The 25,893-nt window shown below is 45.2% G+C and overlaps 1 protein-coding gene across 1 annotated transcript in view; it reads right to left on the bottom strand.

Moving 5' to 3' along the window:
• Positions 1 to 9,734: 9,734 nt before the first annotated feature.
• The window catches only part of LAMB4 (laminin subunit beta 4), a 100,735-nt gene continuing 84,576 nt past the window's right edge, over positions 9,735 to 25,893 (bottom strand). The window contains exons 32-36 of the mRNA XM_041722223.1: positions 23,086 to 23,293; positions 19,693 to 19,831; positions 16,697 to 16,870; positions 15,274 to 15,427; positions 9,735 to 10,489 (exon numbers count right to left, since the gene is read on the bottom strand). Coding sequence (XP_041578157.1) covers positions 10,350 to 10,489; positions 15,274 to 15,427; positions 16,697 to 16,870; positions 19,693 to 19,831; positions 23,086 to 23,293 — 815 coding nt within the window. The 3' untranslated portion in view covers positions 9,735 to 10,349. The remainder of the gene's footprint in view (positions 10,490 to 15,273; positions 15,428 to 16,696; positions 16,871 to 19,692; positions 19,832 to 23,085; positions 23,294 to 25,893) is intronic.

Raw genomic sequence — 25,893 nt, 5'->3', positions numbered from 1 at the left:
CCTTTCCAAGCTTTGAGCTTCTTCCCATGGTATGAATCTCTGCAATCCTCAAACACTAGTTTGCCTGTTAGATTTTCAGGCTCCATTTAACTTCCATTCCTACTCCTTTCTAGAAAGTTCACAGTATAGTGATGCTTTTAATAAGCTCAGTTGAGAATCAAGAAGAAAAACCAACTTGGATTAATGTAAATATTCATTTTAACAGAGCTAATAATCTAAATAGCAGTTTGGTTATTACAGAGCCCTAGAAAATGGTTTCATATCCTATAAGAACCACTGCACCCAACCAAGGAGGTTTTTGTTTTCCTACCTAAAGAACTAACAGTTACTAGGTCAAGTGAATTTTGCTGAAGACACACATATTGTAACAAGTTTTATATATAATAGAACTTAATATTTTAAATTTGGCCTACCTTGTTATCTGTTACATTGTTGCTTTTTTTTTAAAAATTTTATTTATTTATGATAGTCAGTGAGGGAGAGAGAGAGAGAGAGAGAGGCAGAGACACAGGCAGAGGGAGAAGCAGGCTCCATGCACCGGGAGCCCGACGTGGGATTTGATCCCGGGTCTCCAGGATCACGCCCTGGGCCAAAGGCAGGCGCCAAACCGCTGCGCCACCCAGGGATCCCTGTTGCTTTGTTTTTAAGAACTACATGGAAAGGGGTGCCTGGGTGACTCAGTCTGTTAAGTGTCTGCTTTTGGCTTGAGTCATGATCTCAGTCAAGGCCCTGGGATTGAGCCTTGCGTGGGGCTTATTGCTCAATGGGGAGTTTGCTTCTGCCTCTGCCCCTCCCCTCCTGCTCTCTCTCAAAAATCTAAACAAAATAAAACAAAATTTCTCAAAAATAAAACAAAACACTACATGGAAAGCTTTGAGGACTGAAAATAATTCTGTTGATTGTTTGATGACAATTATATGGTCACTTAGTTGGCTATTCTTAAAAGACATAGTAGGGGCATCTGGGCAGCTCAGTGGTTGAGCATCTGCCTTTGGCTCAGGTCGTGATCCTGGGGTCGAGTCCTGCATCGGGCTCCCCTCTGTGAGCCTGCTTCTCCCTCTGCCTGTGTCTCTGCCTCTCTCTCTGTGTCTCTCATGAATAAGTAAATAAAATATTTTTTTAAAAAAGACATAGTCCTACAAGAGTCTACCTGTTTGTTCACTAATATTAAGGATGGAGTAGGTCTATTCGGTAAGCCATTTGGCCTTTGTTTTCTGTCAAGCAGAATTCCTTTCTGTGAAATCGTTTCTAAGACCATTTATATAAAAAATAGGTTGGTCGATTTTAAGAAAATGTTTTCCTGTATTTGATGGTTATTTTAATAGAGCCTAAGATCAGTTAAAAGAGCAAACGGTCTTGAAAGAGAGGGTCCAATAGAATGAGCATTGTCCTAAGATGGGTTTTCTATCACCCCCGCCTTGGCATTTCTGCTCACTAGGCATGTGACCCTTGGCTAAGGTCACCTCAGTGCTCTTCTGAAAATGAGGGGAGAGGGTGAGGGAATTCTTTAAATCTCCTGCAGGTTGGATTTCTTAAACCTCTTTCCTGAAGGAGGGGCAAATGGGGGAGATGATCATGTGCAAAAGCTCCAAAGAAATGCCTGAAGCCAGTGTCTCTAAGGGTTTTCCCAGTTCTATCTAATACTTTCTATTTTATATCTTTTCCCATTAGAGGAACTATCATCTACCAATAGATTTTAATTTTTTTTTTTTTTACTATGAACGTTTTGTGGGCTATTTCAAAGTCCTCCCTGCAAGCAAGTACCAGTACTAAAGATTAGATTTTAATTCTCCGTGCCAGGTAGGGAGGACCAGAGGGCTTTGAATGTAGTAAACTTCATTATCACCTGGAGAATGTAAGATAAAATTAAGCCAGCCCCCTATTTCCTAGACCTTGGTGTTTGTCAAAGAACCATGGTTGTGCGTGGAATGAGGTCAGGCATGGCTATGAATCAAACACAACCTTTAAGAAAACCACATAATTCATATGAACGTGAGGAAAATACGCAAAAATCCTGTACATGCTGATTAATATGTTTAATTTAGATTGTGGTAAGTTTGCTTTGTCTAACAAAGTTTGTTCAGTCAGCAGGCTGGGTCTGAGGCAGGTTGGTCTAGCACATGCAGCCTTCTAGAATGATCCAAAGCATTTAATGAGTAAAGCTAAAGATCATATGTAGTTTTGGGACGCCTGGGTGGCTCAGTGGTTGAGCGTCTGCCTTCAGCTCAGGGCGTGGTCCCGGGTCTGGGGATCGAGTCCCACGTTGGGCTCCCTGCATGGAGCCTGCTTCTCCCTCGGCCTGTGTCTCTGCCTCCTGTGTGTGTGTGTCTCCCATGAATAAATAAATAAAATCTTTTTTAAAAAAATCATATGTAGTTTGAAGCTACTGCCCAGAAGAGAAAAGCTAGATGCTGATGGATGAGCAGGTTAGAAGTCATGCTTGGTCTGCTTTATGTTGGAAGGAGGGGTGGGGGGGGGTGGAAATGATCTCTGTCTCTCAAGGGTTTGAGAGCAGGAAACATGAGAGAACAAACGGGGGACTGTCTTCTAGTGAAGTATAAGCAGGCATCTCTGTTCCTAAAGCCTTAAAGCTTATAGTGGGAAAAGCCTGTGAAAATTTTAGTCACCAAAGTTTGTCACTTTCCTGAAGCAGGAGAATCAGGGCTGACAAAGCTTTTAGTCAGAAGCATAAAGTGAGTGAAAAACATTTCTCCTTGGGCTTGTTGGGGGGGGGGGGGGATTGTTGACAAAGAAAGACAAGAAGGGGTATGTATGTGTGGGGGTTTGCACACAGGAGGGATTGATTAAGGTAGTTTGCTGAGTGGCCGAGGATTACCGAGGAACCCAAAACTTATAGCTGTATTTACATAAAATTTGCATAAATCTTATATATAAATATGTAAACCTTTGTATTTATCTATACAAATGTACTCCATAAGGATTTTTGCATAGCCACTTCATGCAATCGCTTTTCTTCTTTTTAAAAAAATATTTCTTATTTATTCAAGAGAGAGAGAAAGGCAGAGACCTAAGCAGGCTCCCCGCAGAGAACCTGGTGGGGACTGGATCCCAGGACCCGGATCACACCCTGAGCCAAAGGCAGCTGCTCAACCACTGAGCCCCCCAGGGGGCCCACAATTGCTTTTTCTACACAAAGCCTAATTAACTGCAAAGCAAGGCTCTCCCTCACTGTGGCTCAGTGAGTTCTGCCTGGGGGGTGTAGCCCTGGCCTGTCTGTGAGACCATGACCTTCCTCTGGGAGTGGCTCACTCTAATTTATGGCCCCGTGGCTTGGAAAATATCAACAGTCATGTAAACCAACATCCGTGGCAGAGGAAAAGGGAGAGGGACCAAGTGCCAAGGGAAGAAGGGGATCTGAGAGGCAAGAGCCAAGAGCCTGATTGGGGCGGGGGGGGGGGGGGGGGAGTTTTGACAGCAGAGAAGTTTCCAGAGAAAGGATTTTCAGTGCTATAGGGTGTCAGTTACGGAGAGCGGGGAGGGACGGGAAAGAAGGATTTCTTTTGTCCTATGCATGGATTTGATTCCCAGTTGACAGGGTTTCCTCTAAATATGGACTTAAAGACTTGCATTGTTCTCAACTACATTTTTAGAGAGGCCAACCCATATGGTGAGCTGGTTTCGTGTTACAGTGCAAAGATTTGTCATTCCGGGATCGTGCCAGGACTGTCCGAGCTGCAACAATGTGGAGTCAATGTATGGAACGAAGATGTCGGGGAAGACTTGTAGAATGTTCTGCACCCTGGGAATCCCTGGGTGGCTCAGCAGTTTAGCTCCTGCCTTTGGCCCAGGGTGTGATCCTGGAGTCCCGGAATCGAGTCCCGCGTCTGGCTCCCTGCATGGAGCCTGCTTCTCTCTCTCTCTGTCTCTCATGAATAAATAAAATCTTTAAAACAAATGTTTTTTTTTTAAAAAAAAGAATGCTCTGCACCCCGAGTTCTATAAAGGAATAGACACGTGGCTGAACACGTGTTCTACATCCTCACCTACTCTCTGGTTAGGTAAGGCTCATCAGCATCTGGCGACCTAAGAGAAGACTCCAGAGAGTGTTTTCAGCTGAGCCAGGGAGAGAAGCCTTCGGGTGGAGGGAGGCTCTTTTTAAGGAAAAGTCCAGTTTGGTGGAGAGACAGCAATAGGGCTTCCCAGGAAGGCAGCACCGCAGGAGGGGAGTGCACCTGCCACCCGCAGGGTGATTGCTAGGAAGCGGGTCTCTAAGGACTTCAGGAATCTCTTACACACCTTACAGCCCTCTCACCTGGGCGGGACCCTGGCGCCAGACCAGGTGTAGTTATTAGCATTTCACAGCGGCAGGAAACACCGAGGGCTGGGAATTCAGAGGCTGTAAATCACGTGAGGTCATGTAGGGGACAAGCCCGGATTTGCACTTAGCACCTGACCCTTGGTCTGCTGTCCCCATGACGCGGGACAGAGAGGGGACTGTCCTGGCAGTCTGGATGCCACCTCAGAGATACTGAAGGGGATGTTGGCTCAGCGGTTTTACCAGAAACCAAGGTCACAGTGACATTACCAGAGAGGTTTGCTTTGCGACCTCATACAGGTTCGAGCTGGCAAGTAGTCCCGGGGAGCCGAGCATAGACGGCCTTGATGCCCAGCGTCATCGTGCCCCCTCGAAGCCCAGGATGCTGGTTTACGTGGCAGTATCAGTCTGGCCTCTTGGTTTAGGGAGTGGAAAAAGCTAACAAGAGGTTGCCTGGGACCGGGGACAGCAGCCTGGGGGTGGTCACGCCCCCAGATCCTTTGCAGAGTGGTCACAGCTCGCCGCATTCCTTAACAGTGACCATAGGTCCTATGAAGCGGCCTTCCTACACACTCTCTTCGGGTGCCCAGCTGTCACCTGCTCTCCTCACCTGTGGCCAAGGTGAGGACCCCCTGTCTCGTGCTGCCTTACCCCTTACAAGCTTTCCTGCACCCTCACCGCATCCTTGTCAACCATCCCCTTATTACAGGGTTCCAGCTTGTACCCTCCGCGTCCTGTGGGAACCCTGACTGGTAGTCGAGTAGGGATCTAGGTTTCTTTTGCCTTGTTTCACAGGATTACCCTCCTCTACGTGGTGATACCTGACCTGCCACATCCTGGCCCACTTGAAGGGGAAAAAGACAAATGGGGAGTGTATTAGAGCTCTCTTGCTGCTACAACCAATTGCTATAAACACAGTAGGTTAAAAGGACACATCTTACAGTTCTGTAGGTTAGAGGTCCCACGCGGGTCTCGGCCAAAATCAAGGTGTTGCACAGCTGTGCTCTTTTCTGGAAGCAGTAAAAAAGAATCCCTTTCCTTGCTTTTCCCAGCTTCTGGATCCATCTTGAAAGCCAGGAACATCAGGCCACGTCCTTCTCATGCCCATATCTCGCCGACCCTCTCTCGTGCCTTCTCTTCCACCTTTAAGGACTCTTCCGATTACATTGGACCCACCCAGATAATTCAGGCTAATTGCCCCATTTCCAGGTCAGCTGATTTCAACCCTAATTCCATCTGCAGCCTTAAGTTTCCTTCATTATGTAACATGACGCAGTCCCAGACTATGGAGATTAGGCCTTTTGAAGGCCATTAGCCTGCCTGCCCACCATGGAGGTTGAACAGCTTCCTTTTATGGTTGTGTCCTTGAAGCTGCACACAACACTCTCACTGACATCCCTGCGGCCAGATTCAGTCACTCGGTCCCAGTGGACCGCAAGGGACATTGAGCAATACAGTCTCTCTCCCTGGGCAGCCGTGTGCCCGTTTAGAAGGTGGAGGAGTTCTAGTCCCAGAAGGAAGAAGGACACCAGACAGCAGTTCTTTTGGTTTCCCCTCATTTTCCACCTTGGTGCTTTGGGCCCTTAACTGCTGGGCCCGAGCTGCCCGTCACCTGAGATTGGTTTCTAATTTAGGAGGAGATGGAATGGCTTCCTTAACAGACCACACCAGCTGCCTCATGGTGATGTTTCCTGATCTTCATTAATGATTTGCTGATGAGACTAGCTGGTTTGCAAATGTTTCTGCCTGACCTCTGGTCACAGGGCTGCCCCCACGTTTCCTGGCCACCCCAGTGTGTGTGACCGACCCAGTGCGCTGTCTGCCATCTTGCTCTCCCACCTTCAGAGTCATGGATCCCTATTATTGAGTCTTGCTGTCTCCATCTCTGTAAGTCTGGCCCCTGCTCTCCTCCGTCTCAACCTTGGCTCTCTACCTCCTCCCCTTCACCCCGCTCCTGCTCTGACACATGGAGTCTAGACTCAGTCTAGACTGCTCTTTGCTGGCCCCTGACACGCCTCAAGAGACTTCCCAGTGCTTGGGTAGATGTCATGTTCACTCAACTCAAGTTTAGGAAACTATCTGAATAGTTGTAACAGAAGCAAAGAAAATGTATTCCTGTTGATGCAAGGCAGAGCCATGCGTTCTTCCGTGAAAACTGATGGAGCCTTCTCGATGCAGAGTACGTGGATCTATAACCAAGAGAGAGTGAAAACCTCTCTGACACTGTTCATAATTCTATCCAAATGCCTCGTGGGCAAGACTTTACTCCCTGTACCTGACTTTGGGCTCCGATCTCTAAGGAAGTACGTTTTTACGAGATGACCTGACAGTTGCCCCGTTGAGTTGGAGTACATATGAATACCCAGCTGCTTCAGACTCCTCAGGCTTACAGAGAGGGAGGGTGGGAATTATCATTCTGATTGGGGTAACTGATCTCAACTCTTAATGAGAAATAGAGCTTTTGTCACACAGTGGCAGCAGGGAGGGTGATGACTGCAGTCCAGACAGTCCTGTCCTGCCAAGTCCGAGGGTAAAATGTAATACAAGGGCACTCTGCCCCTATACTCGCAGGACCTTCCAAGACAGCATCCTCAGGAAAGAAGATCTGGGTCCATTTCCTTGATAAAGAGATGCTTGCTGAAGGCAGAGGGGAGATGGAATGAGTAAAGGGAAGGTGGGATGATGGAATCAATCCCAAGGCAACCTCTTGAGGAGTTCACAGAAATGAAGTCTGCAATCTCAATCTGTGTTTCTCGTGTGATGCTTTGCGTGTACTCGCAGTTTTTATTATAAAATATAAAAATACATTTTATTCCCTTTTCAGTTCTTTACCCCACTGCTCTACACTTGATGTGTGTTCGTGGTAAACTTTATCATCTTGATCATAAGTTGCAGTACGTCGGAGACCAAATTTTAACAGAAAAGGAAGCGAGCCCAGCTGGATGCACTCAGCGAGTGATGGGACTTTGGGTTGGTTCCCTTGAAGACAGGGTGGATGTGCTCTCAGAGGGCTGCGTGGATGCAACATTGTTTTTGTTTTAGAATCAAACGTGGGATGAAGAATTTATCATGTTATGAGGAAAAGGTGGACTATAATGGGCATTTGTAATTTTTTGATGCTTCACATCAAAATACTTCCCACCTTGGAAGAGTCCAAAGATAGATGGAGGCAAAACTCCCCTCCCACGACCAAAGCTCAAGGGGGCAGATGTTCTGTTTTCTCTCTGGCAGCCAGCGCACATGAAGACGCTCAGGCAGTTGGATATCTTTCCCAGGGATTTTGAGTCATGGGCAAGCTGCAAGACCGTTGAGAGTTAATCAGATGGTACAGAGTGACCAGTAAGGCCAGTGTTAGCCTCTCACCTGAGTGCCCCTGAGGTGTGATCTTGAATATATTCCCAGATGTATAATTGCCCTTGGTTACATTTTTCCCTGTCATTTCTTCAAAGTTACGTGCTATTAGATTACCTTTAAATAAATTCCTCTCAGGATGCCCGGTGGCTCAGCAGGTGAGCGTTTGCTTTTGGCTCAGGTTGTGATCCCGGGGGTCCTGGGATGGAGTCCCACATCAGGCTCCTTACAGGGGAGCCTGATTCTCCCTCTGCCTGTGTCTCTGCCTCTCTGCCTGTGTATCTCATGAATAAATAAATAAAATCCATAAAAAAAAAAGAAATTCCTTTCTTGCATAATAAGCTGTTGTTAGTTTTCCACATTTGCATCTAAGAATCAGACTGGTAAAATCATAATATTTCATTGGTTTTTTATTGTTATTTGCATTCTTTGCATTTTTAATATCAGAAGCGCCACAACGAATTATTCACGAAGCTTTTCTCCCCCCATATTTAAGATTATTTTCTTAATATACAGGTTCAGCTGGGTCTTAGGTTAGATCTCGTGACACATTTTCAGATGCTTTTGCAATATATAATGGATACTGTTTCACCAAATCTTTGCCTTGGTCACATCTTGAACAACAGATGCAGCAAGTAATAGAAGTTAGCAATGATTTATCTGAGGAAGAAGATTTTTCATGTATGTACATTTTTTAAAAGATAACCAAAGCTTATCATTTTAAACACCAAAGTTTAGAAGGCTTACCACTTTTTAATGACAGTCTTTCCAAAGTGCATCACATCCTTCCTGACCTCCTCACACTGCAATCCCAGGTGGCCGGGAGGAGATGACGGGTTGATCTCGTCCTTGGCCTTGATTCCCTTGGTTACTGTGCTTTCCTTAGGGCTGGGGCATTTTTCTGCCCCACCCTTGGTCAGTAGGAGGACAGAATCTCCTCCTTCTTTAACCCTTTGCACACTCTCTGGCTGTTACTTGTATAGTCTCCAACCACTGAAAAGGAAGAACAGTTGAGGGTTCCTATTGCAAACAGATAACCATGCTTGTCAAGTTAAGTCTATCGTCTGTCCAAGCATGGAAGTCAGTATCCTGGTGGGAAGCCTGGAGTATCTTCCACCCTCTACACGGGAGAACACAACTTAGATTTTGTGACCGCCTATTTTCCAACTATGGTTCAGTTTGTGTGACATTTGTTGGTAGAAGTTTCCAGACATCAAAGTGCTGGGTAGATAGAGCATTGCAATCATACATTTCAAAAGAAATTTCTGGTGGGCTTTCCAGTAGAAAAAATTTCATTTCATTCTTCAGGATCTCCAGGGAAACTGCAATTTTCCTAAATAATGTATGTTTTAAGAAATGTTGTATTTATGTATAATCCTTAAGCCCCTTCATTGAATTTTTAAACCCATTAAAAAAAGATTTTATTTATTTATTCATGAGAGATACACAGAGAGAGGCAGAGACATAGGCAGAGGGAGAAGCAGGCTCCATGCAGGGATGGGAGCCTGATGTGGGACTCGATCCCAGGACCCCGGGATCATGACCTGAGCCAAAGGCAGATGCTCAACCACCCACTGAGCCACCCAGACGACCCTAAACCCATTTTTTTTTATGAGTTAATCCTTACGGGAAATGGCTCCAGCTGCTTTTCTCTTTTATATATCAATGTTGGCATCTATTATTTCTTATTCAAACACGTGGGGCCAAATCCCTTAAAATAATCCCTCTGAAGTATTGCTTTCACAAACATAAGCACTGTGCTCAGTTAATACATCCAAAAAAAGTTAATGTGAAATCATAGACTTATTTCAAAATGAGACAATTTCACACTAAACAATAACGAAAGGATTGCTGGTCTTTCAAAAATCAGTAGCAGATTTTACAGCAAAACTGCTTACAGACAAATTATGAAAAGTAGCTCAACATTTCTCTCTTTGAATATTGTTCCAGTGCCATTTGGGGCAAACAGAATTTTGATTGGGAGAATGAATAGAGAGGGAAGTGGGTGTAAAAACAAGTTACATTTTGAATTGTATGCATTTTATTCAGAATAATCATTTTATAGATAAAGCATATCCAAATAAAAAGAAAACACGGGACAATCTCACCCACGGGACACGGTCCAGATTTATTCCATTCTAGTGTTAGAAACATTGATGTATTTTTGGCTTAATTTGCTTGCATTTATTTTTATTTTGTTTTATTGTGGTAAGAACATTGAATATAGATCTACCTTCCAAACACACTCTTAAGTATGCAATACATTGTTGACCTTACACAATGTATAGCAGAACCCTGGAATTTATTTTACTTCACCAGAATTTTATGCCCATTGATTAGTAACCCATTGCCCCCCTGCCCCCCTCCCCTGGCAACTTATTTCACACTGAGGTTCACTTGACTGAAGTGATGATTAATGAATAGAATGCTTATTTATTTTGTACTTGTCACACGTAATAAATTATTTTTATGTGTTGAGAGGGAAAGGAAGGCAAGAAGAAAGGTTTCTGAAGCCAGAGACCGTGTCTCTACTTCCTCCTTTCTATTCCACGTGGAACAGCATTTGCTTGGCCCAGCTCAGATCCAGGGCAAGGAGCGGGGCTCCCGGAGGCAGAGGAGGCGGGGCTGACCGTTGCCCTTTCCCCAGTTCGGCTTGGCTCCTGAAGCTTCCTTGTCAGATGCCAGAAAAAAAGGCACAGGTGACTTTGCATGTCACCTCTGCCTAACTGTAGCAAGTAGCATATTTATTTCCCTGCTCAGCGATCTCATTTTTAATGGCAACAACTTGATCTTCCAACTGTTTCAGTTGGTCAGCTTTTTCTTGTCTACTCAGCTGCAGATCTTGGATCTTCTTTTCTAAATCTGAAATAAGAAAATGAAGTAAAGGATAGACTCGGTTTTGGTGGATTCATCCTGGATACCCACCTTACGTGAAACACAGGGATTTCTGTGCCTCTTAAAGGCATATTTAGTTTTGCATTTTGATTCAACAGACAAAAGATTAATTTTCACCAGACTCCTCAAGGTTTTCACACAAATCTGGGCAATGTGATGTTTTTGCCTAAAAAAATTGTATATCTAATGGCATTTATCAGCATTAGTCTAAAGTTAGTTAGAATTTGTTAGAAATGAAAAGATGGGTGACGAGCCTTGATTGGACTTGGTGAATATTTCCACAGGTTTGCTTGTGCTGTTTTAACTTTGCTTTTTAACATGTGCTCATCACTTTAGGAGTTCTCAGTCTTTCAATAAAAAAAAAAAAGACCTCATTCTGCTCTGCTGATATTCAAGCCCCTGAAGAGTAAAAGCAACATGATGCCTTTCACTGTTAGCCATCCATCCATCCATATCCATTCTTCATACAACAAATACCTGGGAATTAGAGTTATCCCTAGCAAGGAGCCCATAAAGTCGTGGGTGGAAGAGGTAGAGAGGGTGACAGTTAATGGTGTGAAGTCACCTTAGAAAAAGAAACTGCCCTTAGGCAGAAGTGGAACTTCTTAAAGAAAGGAGGTAAATGTCCCACGTCACCTGGACGGGTCGCACCTGGACAATCCGAGGGAATTGTCAAACTACCCTGTAGCATATGTTTAGAGGAAGGAGCCAGATTGCTGAAGAAATGTGAAACTGTCCCATGAACAAAAGACGAATTAACTGATGATGTTTTATATAGAGAAAGAAGATTCAGGGCATGTCCTGTAGTTATTTTCAAGCATTTGAGGGCTATGAAAGCAGAGGACATGTGTTTTTTGTCATCCTGAGGAAATAGAATGAAACCAGCAGGAGCAAGCTCCATGAAGGAAGACTTTGTCTGGAGATAAAGAACTTTCTAGCAGTCACAGCTGTTCAAAGAGAGAGCTGCTATGGGAGGTGGTGAGCATTCTGTCTCTAGGAACTTAAATATAGGTCCATTTGGGATTCAAAGGGAGATTCAGCACTGGCAGCGTATTTGTACTAAAAGGATGAAAAGACCCCTGCGTTTCTACCACCGAAGTTAATGAGACTGTGCTGGTTACTCGTCCTTGGCCTGACCGCATCCACTCTCCATCCCGCTCTGTCCTGGAAAGCTAGCCTCAGTGGATGACATCATCTGGCTCCCTGGATCTCCGCAGCCCATCCACACTTGGCCACCGGACAGTTCTGAGAAGCGATGGGCGGGGCGGAGGGTGCACAGCTGTCCCTGTGGATCACAGGGCTCTGCAGTTTACCTCTCCACCTCTCCTCTCAGCCTGCAAGATGGGCCCCTGCCTTTGGCTCCAGCATTCAGAGAGCGACTTCAGAGCACTGGCCCTCCCGCTCCCCCTGTTCCTTGGGGCCCATGGGTGCTGATGGCTCCTCACTGCTGCGGATCACACAGGCCCTCCACACCCTTAGCGGATTCTCTGAATTCCTGGGCCTTTTGAAGAGGTCCTCCCACTCAGGAGCAGAGGGTATCTCCCCTTCCCCTCAAACCAGGTCCAGCTTTGCAGGTGGTTTTGACCAACAGAAAGTAGAAGAAATCAAGGCACAGGACCTCAAGGGCCTTACAGCTTCTGTGCTCGTTGTCGTGGAACCCTGACACAAGCATGCTGTCAAGCGGCTGGGATGAAAGGCCCTGTCCTGTGGAAAGGAGTCCGTAATCTCAGGCAAGCCCGGCCCCAGGCAGACCAGCCAGCTGAGCCCTCAGCTGAGAGCCCAGACCTTGCAGAACCACCCAGGCAACCCCCAGAAAAACAACACATGGTTGTTTTAAGCCCTTGAAGTTGGGGAGTGCTTGGTCATGCAGGGAATAGGTAACCCAGCCAACTCTCCTTACAAATATGTGATCCACAATTAGATCCAAGTGTGCTTCCTGTTTCTTGCTGGGACCCTGACGGGCATGAAGTTCTATGGGGGGACACTGACTGTGGGCTGGGGCCCATTCTCTACTCTCTCTACCTTGACCCTGCCAATGGAAGCAAGGGCTCCTCTCTGGGACTCCCTGGGCACTTCTTCCTAACAGGTGGAACTAGAGCATAGTCCCTGTGGCTCAGACCTTTCTCGAGTGGCAGTCAGGAAGGTGGCCAAACCAAGGCCTTTTTTTTTTTTTTTATTTACTTATTCATGAGAGACACAGAGAGATGCAGAGACATAGGTAGAGGGAGAAGCAGGCTCCCTGCGGGGAGCCCGATGCAGGACTCGATCCAGGACCCTGGGATCACTCCCAGAGTTGAAGGCAGATGCTCTGACCTCTTAGCCACCCGGGTGCCCCTCAAACCAAGGTCTTATTTTCCTACATTGTTGAACTGTGAAGACAGCTTTAAGAAGAACTCAAAAAGTGGAGTGCGTTATTTTAGACCTCTCTGAGAAGGCCCCTAACTTCTCTTCCAACCTAATTTCAAAAACTGTGAATGTTCTAGTCTAAGGGACTAAGTGAAAACAATTTGGGTCTCGACATAAAGCACAAAACAGAAATAGTCTCCCCGGGCTTTGCTCCTACAGTTAGGACCAACAGACTTTCATGATATGGCCTATGGAGGGTTAAAAAAAATCTGTCTTTTTGAACTTTTCCTAGTAATTCCCTTTTAAAACTGTTAGGAAAATACTGAAAATAACAATTATGTAAATTATATAAATGTAAAAGATATAAATTATATAAACAGGGATATACATGTAAAAAGCAGTGTTTGCTTCTTCACTCTCCCCCCCACCCCAGAGAGAACGAATGTTAACAGTTTGGTATGTATTTTTCCTAACTTTGGCTCACACCAGTGTTGCATTTTCATTTTTTTTTTTTTTTTATGTCGTGGGGATGATATGAATGGTTCTACTAAGGCCAAAGACTCCTTTTATAACAAAGAAACATTATACGTGAGGAGTCTTGGTTGTTTTAATATCCTGAGAGTTACTTATGTTCCAAATGAGTATGACTAACTTTAAAGTTTTAGAGGCAATAAATGCAACCAGAGGTAAAACTGGACCACTCATCATCTGATACTTCTTGATGATTTAAAGGTAGTTAATAAGGGCATGAACTGCCTAGAAAAATCATGAGTACCCATTGTGGGAAAGAAGATTCTAATTAATTTTCTAATTGTGTGTTGTGTATTCTATGTTTACTATACTTGGCGTGCATCGAAATTTCTATCTTTGATCAGAATCCTTGTCCAGGGATGCCTGGGTGGCTCAGGTCGTGATCCTGGGGTCCTGGGATCGAGTCCCACATGGGGCTCCCCACGGGGAGCCTGCTTCTCCCTCTGCCTATGTCTCTGCTTCTCTCTCTGTGTCTCTCATGAATAAATAAATAAAAATCTTAAAAAAAATCATTGTCCAGACTATGGTTCCTTCTGGAATACTGCCTAGGGATTTATATGAGATGACCAGTGCCTTGGAGTCAAGATCATACTGACTCTAAAACGGTTATTCGCACGGAAGGAGAAAATAAGAAGCATAGGTAAGGACAGGGTTCCTCAAGCTTCTCAACGTCCACACCATTAATATTCTGGGCAAAATATTTGCTCACTGTGGGACTCGAGTGGGACTGTCCTGCGCCGTGTAGAATGTTTACTAGCATCCCTGGCCCCCATCCACTTGATGCTGGTTGTACCCCCCTAGTTGGCGACAAGCAGAAATGGCTTCAGACACTTATGTCTCCAGGGAAGGAGATAAAGTCATCCCTGGTTGAGAACCAGTGGGTTAGGTAAAGGGCATCTCTGGTTGAATGAAGTTTGTTGTGATGCACGCAGAGCGGAGGCTCCCTGAGACCCTCTGAAGTAGAACCATGCAAGTGGCTAGTTATATTGCAGTCTCCAAGGCACTGACCCAATTCCTACTTCCTCAACTCAGTGGACTCCAAAGTGGTTGGACTGTGCCAATGATAAGTGGGTATAAATGCTACCAGGAAGGTGGAGGATTAGGTTATCGTCCACTTGGTGGAGCGTGTAATAGGATAGATAGAGCTCCCATAGGATCCAGCAATCCCCTTACTGGGTATATAGTGGAAGGAAATGAAATCCAGATCTCGAAGAGAATCTGTGTTCCCATGTTCACGGCAGCATTGTTCACAACGGACAGGAGATGAAAATAACCTGAGTGCCCGTAGATGGATAAGTGGATAAAGAAAACGTGGGGCGTGCGTGGCTGTGTGCGTATAAAATTCAACCACAAAAAAGAGAAGGAAATCCTCCCATTTGCAAAAACATAGATGAACCTGGAGGACACTATGCTAAGTGACAATAAGCAAGAGAAAGACAAATACCATATATATGATCTCACTTGTACGTGGAATCTTAAAAAAAAAAACCTCATCGAAGCAGAGAGTAGAACAGTAGAGTGGAGGCCGGCAGGTGGGAGGAAGGGGGAAAGGTTGGGAAAAGTTACAGACTTCCAGGTTTAAGAGGAGAAAGTTCAAAAAAACAAAAAAGAGGAGAAAGTTCTGGGGATCAAATGGTCAGTGTGGTCCTGACTCGTTATGGTGTACGTGAGTAGATCTTCAGCATTCCCACCAGGTGATGATCTTAATCGTGGTAATCATTTCACAATGCCGATGTCCATCGAATTTTCACCTTGTACACTTTATTTTTTTTCTTTTTTTATGGTTTTTTTTTTTTTACATTGTATACTTTAAGTGTACACACTTTCCCCTGTCACCTCTACCTCCATAAAGCGGGAAGAAAAGAAGAGATTACCTGCTATTCTTCTTATCTTGTCCTCTGTATCCTCGGCCAGCTTCCCTGCCACGTCTTTTAGCCGTTCCACTCTTTCCAACGTCGCCTTGGTTAGTCCCATAGCGCTGGTCTTACGTTGAAGAACAGCATATTGGTTTTTCAGCTCTACAAACTCCTGTAAGACAGCAACGCTCCCATCACCAGAAAATATTTATAAAGCATGTGGCCATGCACGATAGTTGCCCGATACTGTTCATCAAAGGAGCAAGAGGACACCATGATCCAGTCAATACGCTTGGGTTAACCCTGGTCCTTCCGACAGGACTTTTATTTGCATTTCTTTTTTCTGGAAAGAATCTCAGCTTTGATTAAAAATAAAATCGCTTTGTTGTAAAATAGCCCTAGCAGTCGTGATTCCGTGTGAAGGCAGTTAGTCATGGGGCACCAGTCGCGTGTCCCAAACTACTTAGGGTGAGAGATGCAGAGGACAACTGAGGCCATCCTGCCCTTGACAAGTCTTGGGCTCAGCCGGGAGGGACAGCTACCAGGGCAGGACGAAGGGCAGAGTGGACGCTGAAGCTTTAGGCGCAAGGAGCACAAGGATGGGGGTGGGGGAGTACAAGTGTTAGTCTGAAGAGCTCCCTCGGCCTGAGAATGTAAATCTCAGGGGTCAGCCTGGGACAGTCTAGGATGTGGAACAGCTGAATGAAGCCCAGGAAGGGAAATGGGGAGAGGGTGGGCGGGGAGTACCCATCCCAACCTCCCAACCCCTGTTCCATAGAGAATGTGCTCAACTCCCAAGTCCATGGAGATGAACCAGCGCGTTTTAGGAATGAAAAGCAAGAGAACAGACCCATTGTAAAAACACTCAACCCTTTTTCTTTTGCTACTATATGAACGCAACCAAGCAGAGATGCCTGCTAGGAAAATGAGTTGATAGCTTCTTTCAGCAATCCGGATGAACCGGGTATTTTCCCGCAACAGTTTCATGAACTCACCCGGACTTCTGTAACTTGACCTATTCTCTTTGGCAGGTGACTTTCGCTCCTCGTTTTCATTATAGGGGATGCGCCCCAACTAGTGTCAAGGGTAACCACGCCCAAGATAGACCAGTGGCACAAACTGGGAACGTCTAGAAGGAAGGTTTGCTGAGGATACCCCTCCGTAGTTCCCCGGCGGGATCTACTCCGGTCGGGGAGGAAGCACCCCGTCCCAACTTGGTCAAAGGCCTTCTGTCTTCCCTGGAGACAGCCCCTCTGCTCCAGAAGAGACGTCGTGCCCTTGGGGATCCCTAGTAACACAGGCCATGAGCACGCTCCAGCACGAACGGGACTGCTGGTAAATGGCACGATGAGCTGAGATGAGAGCATTAGCCTCAAAGCAGCTCCATGTGTCTGCTCTTGGAGGGACCGGGGCTGGGGGCGTGGGGGTGGCGCTTAGTGACCTGCTCCAGGCCCCCGGCCTGGCGTCGGGCCCATGCAGCCTGAGCTGTCACCCGGGTGGCTCGCTCTCCAGTCCTTTGCAACGTGGTCCGCAGCCGGGAAAGCCCATCCTCCAGCTCTGACGGCTGCTTTGCTAAGTCCAGCACATTCTTCGAGTCCTTGGCTTCCTTTTCAGCCTGTTGTTGATTTAAAGAGCAGAGAGGAGAAAGTGTCTTCATGTAACAAACAACAAGAAGACAAATGATATAATTACCCCTGGGGAAATAAGCTAGGTGCGAGCAGAAAGTAAATCATTGCTTCCATTTTTTTCCCTCTTCCATTAAAAACCACATTGTAATAAAATATTTCAGACCCACACGAGGATGCAAAAGCAAATATGACACGTACCCATGTGCTCGGCCAGTGAGCTAAGGCTCCCCTCACACGCCCTCACCCTGTGAAGGCAAAACCACTACCCTGAATCGAAGATTTGTCATTCCATGTGCTTCTACATGCTTTTTTGCTATACTCCACAGTATTTCTAACACATGCGGTGTTTTTTTCTTTTCTTTTTTTTTTTTCGGTGTTTTTTTTTTCCAACTTAGCACAAATATATGCTACTGTGTATTTCTGCAACTTGAATCGTAATTCAAAATTATGCTCCTACAGTTCTTGACTAATTTGCATGGCTTGTTTATTCACTTTTAGCAACTTAAAGCATTCCATTGTTTGAACATAGTTTACATTTCTATTCTCCAGCTCATGCAGGTGGCTCCTGCATCCACAGAACAACAATGAATGCCTTATGCTTGTTTCGTATTTCCAAGATTCTGTTTGTCGCATCTAGAAGTCAGATCTGTCTGGTCAGCCGTTAGCTCTTGTATCTTGTTCTTTGGCCATACCTACGTCCCTTCTTTGATTTTTCTGAGCATAATGAACGTTCTGAATTTGTACTCTACGTCCAGTAACAGATCCGTAGCCTCTTGCATTCTGATTCTGTCGTTTTACTGTTTCTGATGACTCTTGCTTGAGGCAATTTGTTCTTTTATGGGTTTGGGGAGGCATCTTAGAGGCTTGGTTTTGAGGTGCATTCCTTTGGAGGGGATTTCTTTTTTTTTTTTTTTAATTAATTTTTATTTATTTATGATAGTCATCACAGAGAGTCATCACAGAGAAAGAGAGAGGCAGAGACACAGGCGGAGGGAGAAGCAGGCTCCATGCACCGGGAGCCCGACGTGGGATCCGATCCCGGGTCTCCAGGATCGCGCCCTGGGCCAAAGGCAGGCGCCAAACCGCTGCGCCACCCAGGGATCCCTGGAGGGGATTTCTGTTTGCCTCTGGCAGGCAACTATCTGCCAGGACCTCTTTAAGTGACATTTTTGGCTTGGGTTGTTGGGGCCACACAGGTGGTGTGATTTCTATCCTCAAACTCAAGTAAGCCAGCTTGTGGTTAGCGATGCTTAGTGAAGAATCTCACAAGTGAGGTGCACCTGCACCTCCCCGTGTGTGTGTGTGTGTGTGTGTGTGTGTGTGTGTGTGTAGGAGGAGGAGGAGTTGTTGAACATTTCATTGAGGATTTTGCCTTTCCAGGCAGGGATCTTAATCTCTCCATTTGTGGGCTTTGTTTTCTGTCTCTTATGCATGGCGAGCATTAAAACCAACAGCTCTCACACACCAGGGATTGGTGGATACCCTTTGCCTGCTGTCAGGTTCCTGTTTTAATGCCTCTCCAGATTCATACCTCCCCACAATTGTTGGCCTCTGAAAATTTCTTCCATTTCTTACTAATTTTGCTATGTATTAAATTTTTTAAAAAATATCCTAGCCAACATTTTTGGGCTTTTTTCTACTAGGAGGGTTCCTTGGGAGCCCTACGTATACCATATTTTAGAAATTTTAAAAAATTGAAAACCTTCTTGTGCCCTTGGACATATGTTGAAGTCTTTTCTAGAGCACAAATCTATAAACTTTCTCTGCAAAGGACCAGATAGTAAAGGTTTTATACTCTGTGGCCCATGAAGTCTCTATTGCAACTACTCAGCTCTGCGCCACCGTAGTGCAAAAGCAGCCACAGACAACATGTGGCTATATTCCAATAAAACTTTTATGATTGTGGATTAAAAGAAGTTACTGCACCCATTTGGCCTCTGGGCTATATTTTGCCCTGCCCTGTTCTAGCATCTATGCGTCGAAGGGGAAAACCTAGAGGCCTTCTTTGTTTTTTGTTTCCTTTGCTACCCTATATTTGCAACCTGTTCACATATGGCCCTTTTATGTCCTGGTGCACTGCTTCATGTTCTATCACTTTCTCCTTTTCTTTTCAAAATGCATATATTTAGATCCAGAAAACCTGGCTGAAGAACAGAGACTGAGGCACTGGCATTCTCTGGGGAAGGGGATGGACTGGAGGATGCAGCCTTGGAGGAAGCCTCTTCATACAGCTTGGGACTAGGTCCCTACCCATCCTCCAACTGCCAGACTTCCTCTCTGGGATCCCTTATGTGGGTTAAACCATGGCCTGGCTCCCACCGAGCTCTGGGTGGAATGCTTTCTTTTGGGTAAGAGATCCTTTCAGTCTTAAGATACTCTGATGAGATTTCACACAAAACCTGGCAGTTACAGAAACCTGGCAACAATGAACTTAGTTTCTTTGCCTTGTGAGCTGTAACAAGTCTATTACTTTCCCTGGAGTTGGAAGGGTTAAACTCCCTCCTCAACTCTACCTTTAATTAGCTGTGTGACCTTAGGCAAGTCACTTAACCTCCCCCAGGCTCAGTTTCCTCCTGTACAGGCCGATAGTAGCACCTGCTTCGTCCCCCAGGAGGGGGTCGACAATGATGAAGTGAGGCCCTGAGAGCTCTGGGAACATCAATTAAATGCACAATACCACCGCTGTGTCATTTTATCCTATAATCATCCCATTAGACAGGTCAGGCAAGCATGACATTGGCACACAGAAAAACCAGGCTGTCTCCACATTCAAAATCTTTTTCAGATTAGTTTCAAAGAAGATAAATACCTGCAGTACGTTCTTTTTAATTTTTGTTATCTCCGCAGTCAGCTGCGTGATGGTGGTATTTATCCGTCCTTGGGTGACTTGAACTTGTTGCAATTTATTCAACGTTTTGTCAAGATTTAATAGAACATTTGCTGCTTCTCTAAGGTAGGATATTAACATGTCAGATCAGATAAATATACAATTATTCATTTGTTTCACCTTGGGAGTTCATTCGGCTCCACGAGAAAACTTGGCTGAATTATTTATAAAGTAAATGTAAATTACTCTTAAGCAAGGCAAAGTGCTGAAATCTTTATTTTGAGGAAGAGGTATGTTTAAATCCCAACAACAACACATATATATGCATATCAAGTAGATACAGATTTCGCCAGATATGGAAATCAATAATACAGGTCTTATTTATTCTTAGTTTGTCATAAACAGAGAGGCCTCAGGACTGTCACTGGCAAGCTCTGAACAAAATAACCATCCTCAGCCAATTCCAGTTCCCTCATTTCTCACACTTAAGCAACACTCTCCAAATCCTTACCGGAGTGGGGGTGGGATAGTTAAGAGGCTCCACAGAGAGCAAAGAGAACCCAAAGCCCTGCGTTTCCAGGCTGTGTTTATTCAGGTTTATGTAAGCTCCACTGACATTCTAGCTGCCAGGGGCCCAGGCCGAGGTTAAAATCACAAGCATTCCAAGGGATCGTCTATTTTACAGAAATTAGCTCACCTCAAGTCAACATTCACCAGATCCTCAGATCTGCGGGCTCAAAACCACTTTTGGAAGAATGTACCCAGTGAGTGAACTATCAGATAGGCCTTTGCAGGGGCGTAATCAGAAGTGCGTGTGGAGGAGCAAAACCTGCTATGTTGCAAAACATCCCCTTTCCCATGCAACCCTACCTCTCCTCCTGGTGGCATCTCTCTTTGGCTTTTTAAGAAAAAAATCCCTGGGTGGCTCAGCGGTTTAGCGCCTGCCTTTGGCCCAGGGCGTGATCCTGGGGCCCTGGGATCCAGCGAGTCCCACATCGGGCTCCCTGCAGGGAGCCTGCTTCTCCCTCCACCTGTGTCTCTGCCTCTCTCTCTCTGTGTCTCTCATGAATAAATAAATAAAATCTTTAAATGAAAAAGGCTGGGGTTTTGTTTTGTCTTTCTTTTTTATTTTTTAATTTTATTTATTTTTATGATAGTCACAGAGAGACAGAGAGAAAGGCAGAGACATAGGCAGAGGGAGAAGCAGGCTCCATGCACCGGGAGCCCGATGTGGGATTCGATCCCGGGTCTCCAGGATCGCGCCCTGGGCCAAAGGCAAGCGCCAAACCACTGCACCACCCAGGGATCCCTGTCTTTCTTTTTTAAAGAGCTGTTTTAGGTTCACAGCAAAAAGGAGAAGATGTAGAATTCCCTTATACTCCCTGCCCCCCCCCATGCCCCTGCAACGCACGGCCTCCCCAGTTATCAACACCCCTGCCAGATGGGATCGTTTGTTAGTGTTGATGAGCCTACATCGACCCATCATAAACACCGAAGTCCAGAGTGTACGTTAGGGTTCACTCTTGGTGGTGTTCGTTATGTGAATTTGGACAAATGTCTAATGACATGCCCATCATTCTAGTATCACACAAAGTATTTTGACGGTCCTAAAATTTCTCTCTGCTCCACCTATTCACTCATCCCTCCCCCCAAGCCCTGGCCACTACTGATTTTTTTAAAATTTAATTTATTTATTCATGAGAGACATAGAGAGGCAGAGGCACAGGCAGAGGGAGAAGCAGGCTCCATGCAGGGAGCCCGATGCAGGACTCAATCCCAGGACCCCGGGATCATGCCCTGGGCCGAAGGCAGATGCTCAACCGCTGAGCCACCCAGGTGCCCCCACTACTGACCCTTTTTACCGTCTCCACAGTTACGGCTTTTCTCGAATATCCTATGGCCGAACCATATCATATGTGAGCTTCTCTTTCTGCGCTTCTTTCTCTACAGTTATGGGAGGGGTTCAGGAAATTTCCTTTCTCATAACACCCCCCACCATATCTTTGTACTGTATTCTTTTTCCTTTAGATTTTCAATGTAGCTGCTTTTAGAGTAAATTGGGAGAATACCAGAACATAGAAGAAGGAGAAGAAGAAAAAGGGGAAGAAGAGAAGGAGGGCTGGGGAGGAGGAGGAAGAGGCAGCAACACACACACACAAAAGAAATGTATCAGGAAGGGAAAAACCTACCACTAATCCTACCACCTCTTAAGATTTCAGCACATTCTAGCATTTTTGTCCTACAACTTTTTTTCTTTCCGTGACGGAGATCCTCTTCTATGTATAATCTGTCACCTTAACAGATTAGCAGTAACATTACCCTTGAAGAATCTCTGTGTGTTATTAAGAATCCTTCCCCAGCATCATTTTTTCCAATAGAATTTTTAAAAATATTTTATTTATTCATTCATGAGAGACAGAGAGAGAAAAAGAGAGAGAGAGAGAGAGAGAGGCAGAGACACAGGCAGAGGGAGAAGCAGGCTCCATGCAGGGAGCCTGACGCAGGACTCGATCCTGAGTTCTCCAGGATCGCGCCCTGGGCCAAAGGCAGGTGCTCAACCGCTGAGCCACCTGGGCTGCCCCCAGCATCATTTTTTAATAGCTGCGTGATTGTCCTGCACTTACTTACTCTTCCGGGTTGTAAGTAGTACAACGGGAAGGGAGTGGGCCTACAGAGGAGTCTGGAACGCTGCATGTACACAGGTACGTCAGGACACAGTGCTGGCAGCTAAGGTCTCAGCTGCTGGGCGCCCTGACATGGTGATGTCACCACCATCCAACTGATCCCACAACTCTGACCCACAGCACCCCCGTGCTCCTAAAAACACCAACCAAGATGCTTCTTCTGGTTTGCTTGGCTAAGTCCACAAGGCCAGAAGGAAGCAAGAGTTCATGAACTCTATGTACCGTATCTATAATTTCACTCCTGTGTCATTCCTGTTCATTTCTTCTATTCCTCACCATCATATCTTTTTAATGTAGTCTTTTTAAGAAAAAATTCAGGTCCTTAAAGTACTATTATGGTAAATTTCGAAAGTACCAGATATGGGTAAACAAGAAAGGGAAAACACACCCGTATTCCTACCACTTGTTAAGTCTATGCTGGTATATGGCACCGATTGGTCTAAAGAGGGAACAGGCCACTTGAAAGGCGTTCCAAGTCTATAGCAGGCGGGAAATAAGCATCCCTACCCCTTGCCTCCCAATCCCCGGCTTCCTGAGACCCCTGCAGACAGCTTGCCCCCCCCTTTGGGACTGAGCTACTGGGGGGTAATTTCATTTGAACATTAAATAGCTTGTCACGCAACTATTTTTCAAATGGCCTGTTAGCAGATGGCCTGGGAGAGCAAGATGAGAATATTCACACTGTACTTACTCTGCTCCCTTTGCCTTTAACAAAAGCTTTGGGGCTCCATCGACCGCTTTGCGCAGCCTGTCCTCATCTGTCCTGTAGTCCTCACAGAGCTGCATCACCTTCTGTATTTTGTCAAGTTCACCGGTTAGATTTCGCGATGTCGTTGGTAGGTGGACGTCAAGCACGTGATCTGCAACCTTCTCTATGTCCTCTGGAGGCACGTTTTCCTCTGAAATTGGAAGGTGGTTTTAGGTCATCGTGCCTCCTGGTTAAACACCGTATCTTGTAAACACAACCACTGCAAAGTCTAGGCCAAAGGTACGTGCACCTGATTCTGTGTCCCTAGAACACCAGGGTTCGATTGTCTACGTCCCGTAGGGTCCTCTTCACCCTCAGTGTTCCCTTCTCTGAAAAACCACCATTCGTGTAGTGCTGACTACACGCTGCACAAACACTTGTCGGAGAGCTGAAAACCTACAGACGTGGGACATTGTCTATACTCTGCGAAACGTCCTCCTAAGTCCTTACATATGAATTCAAATGCAATTAAGGCGGTTAGACACCTGTCATGAAGATTCCAATATGATGAACGAGACCGTGGGGAAGCACCAGGTTGGGACTCGACAAAACTTGATTCTGATCCTGCGGGACATCAAAAAAGGCTCACAGCTGTTGCTCATCTGTCTAAACGGGCAACTCTATCTGATGCTGCCACTCCAAGTCCTGTTTTGAGAAGGGAAGGCGACCACCCAGAGTAAAGGGCCGGATGGACAATGTGTCACAAGGAAACTGTTAAATACACCCCTTGCCCTGCTTTCCAGGAAAATAAAATTGGTCTTCCCTGAGAATTGAGGCAGGATCGTTGAAGAAGAATTGAAGAAGAAGATCATTAGGGTTTGGGGTGATGACACTTGGCGACTCTCTGGCTCCCTAAGGAGGTGTAACACTAAATCCTGGGCAGGGAGTTGGAGATCTAATCCTCAAGGAGTTGACCATCCAGGAGGGAATATAAGCCATTCCTTAGGAATACTGATCATACAAGAATAGAAAATGTTAAATAGAAAACCAAATGATAGGGGATCCACAGGGAGAAGAAAATATTTCAGGAAGAACCTCAGAAAGGCACACAAATTGAGCCTGGCGGTCAGCAGAAATTAAACCTGTGGAAATGTGGGGTGAAGGAGGGGGAAAGGCATTCCAAACTGAATGAACCCAGGAGCCAAAGGTTGGGTGCAGCAAGAAGCAGCACCCAGATCACTGTTGGCAGGAGAGTGGAGTTTAAATAGTGGGAGGGGGGGTGCGAAGTCCCAAAGGGCGGAGAGCTCAGCTCCTGAAGCTCAGGGGCCTCTAACTGTGAGGCCTAGGAACTCGGAGTTCCTAGGAGGCAGTGGTCACCACAGATGGCTTTTAGCATTTGGTTGACACGCTGTGAGTATATATCCTTTTGGTAATCATCTTCACTTTAGCTGTTTTGTTTAATATAAAAAGAACATTTTATTTCCTGTCATGTTTTTGAGAAAAAGAAGGAAACAAGTTTTTTTTTGTGAGTAAATTAGAAGCACGCTTTACACAGAACGTACTCTACTTGGAAGTTGACTCTTGAAACAAATAGTATTTAATTTTATAAAAAAGTCCTAATAAAAAGTGAATTTAATGGAACCACAGATTTGTCACCAAACATTTATTGGCATTTGTTATGAGATCACAAATTCAAAAATTTTATATGGGACTTTTTGTTTTTAAAAATTTTATTTATTTATTCATTAGAGACACACAGAGAGAGGCAGAGACATAGGCAGAGGGAGAAACAAACTTCCCATGGGGAGCCTAATGCTGGCCTCGATCCCAGGACCCTGGGATCATGACCTGAGCCACCCAGGCATCCCTCATACGGGACTTTCAGGAGAAGTGACACATTACTTTGTTCATGGGAATTCAGGCCACAAAGAAAATATTAGAATATTAGAAAATATTCAGAAGAGCTGAATGGTCTAGCCACCATACAATTTAATAATACCTTTATTTGGGCTTTATGGGAAGGATAGAGGAAAAGAAATTGGTGAGCGAAGGGTACTGCTTTCCTGGTGACCAAGGGTCTTGGGATCCAGACCAGAGACGTTTGTTTTATGGAATGGGATTTTTCCCTATGCCTAGTCTAATATTTGTTGTAATAATCTAGACACAGGTTTGCTCTTTTTTATAGATTCCTTTGGATAATTAAGTAAACTTTTTTTTTTATTAGAGATGTATACAGCAGCAATGAGAAATTAGACTGATAAGGGAATTGGCTCCAAGACCCAGTGAATGAGATGGAAGCAGTGGACTTTGCCTTCTGAACCATCCCTGGGCCCCAGAAGTGTATCGTGCCATTTTGTGCTACTGGTCTGGCAGTTTGGCTTTGGTTTGGCTTTGGTGCCTGAATCAACCCGTACCTGCAGCTAATGTGTTCCTCAATCCAACCAGTTCCTGCATCTGTGTCTAGCCGATACCAATCCATCCAGCTAACTCACTGAAAATTTGCTTTTGAATACATAAAACATCCAGTAGGCTGATCCCACCCCATTCATTTTTACTGATTATTTTGGTCATTTTTATTGATTATTTGTACTGCCTCATTTTGTTCTTTTTTTTTTTTTCTCATTTTGTTATTTAAAAAATCAGGACTAGTGCTGCTGAAACAATATCTAGAAACATGGTTATGGAAAAAACAGTTGGCCACAGGGATCTCTTACAAATATTAAAGAGATTCACAAAGTGGTTGCAAAGATGGTAACAGACATCCCAATTGTCAGCTGATTCATGTGCGAAGTGTTAAGTTACTGAATCTGG

This window comes from Vulpes lagopus, chromosome 11 (genome assembly GCF_018345385.1).
Source record: "Vulpes lagopus strain Blue_001 chromosome 11, ASM1834538v1, whole genome shotgun sequence".
In the NCBI taxonomy this organism is placed as follows: domain Eukaryota; kingdom Metazoa; phylum Chordata; class Mammalia; order Carnivora; family Canidae; genus Vulpes; species Vulpes lagopus.
The sequence above is the reverse complement of the archived record's forward strand: the minus strand, read 5'-3'. Positions and strand labels throughout refer to the sequence as shown.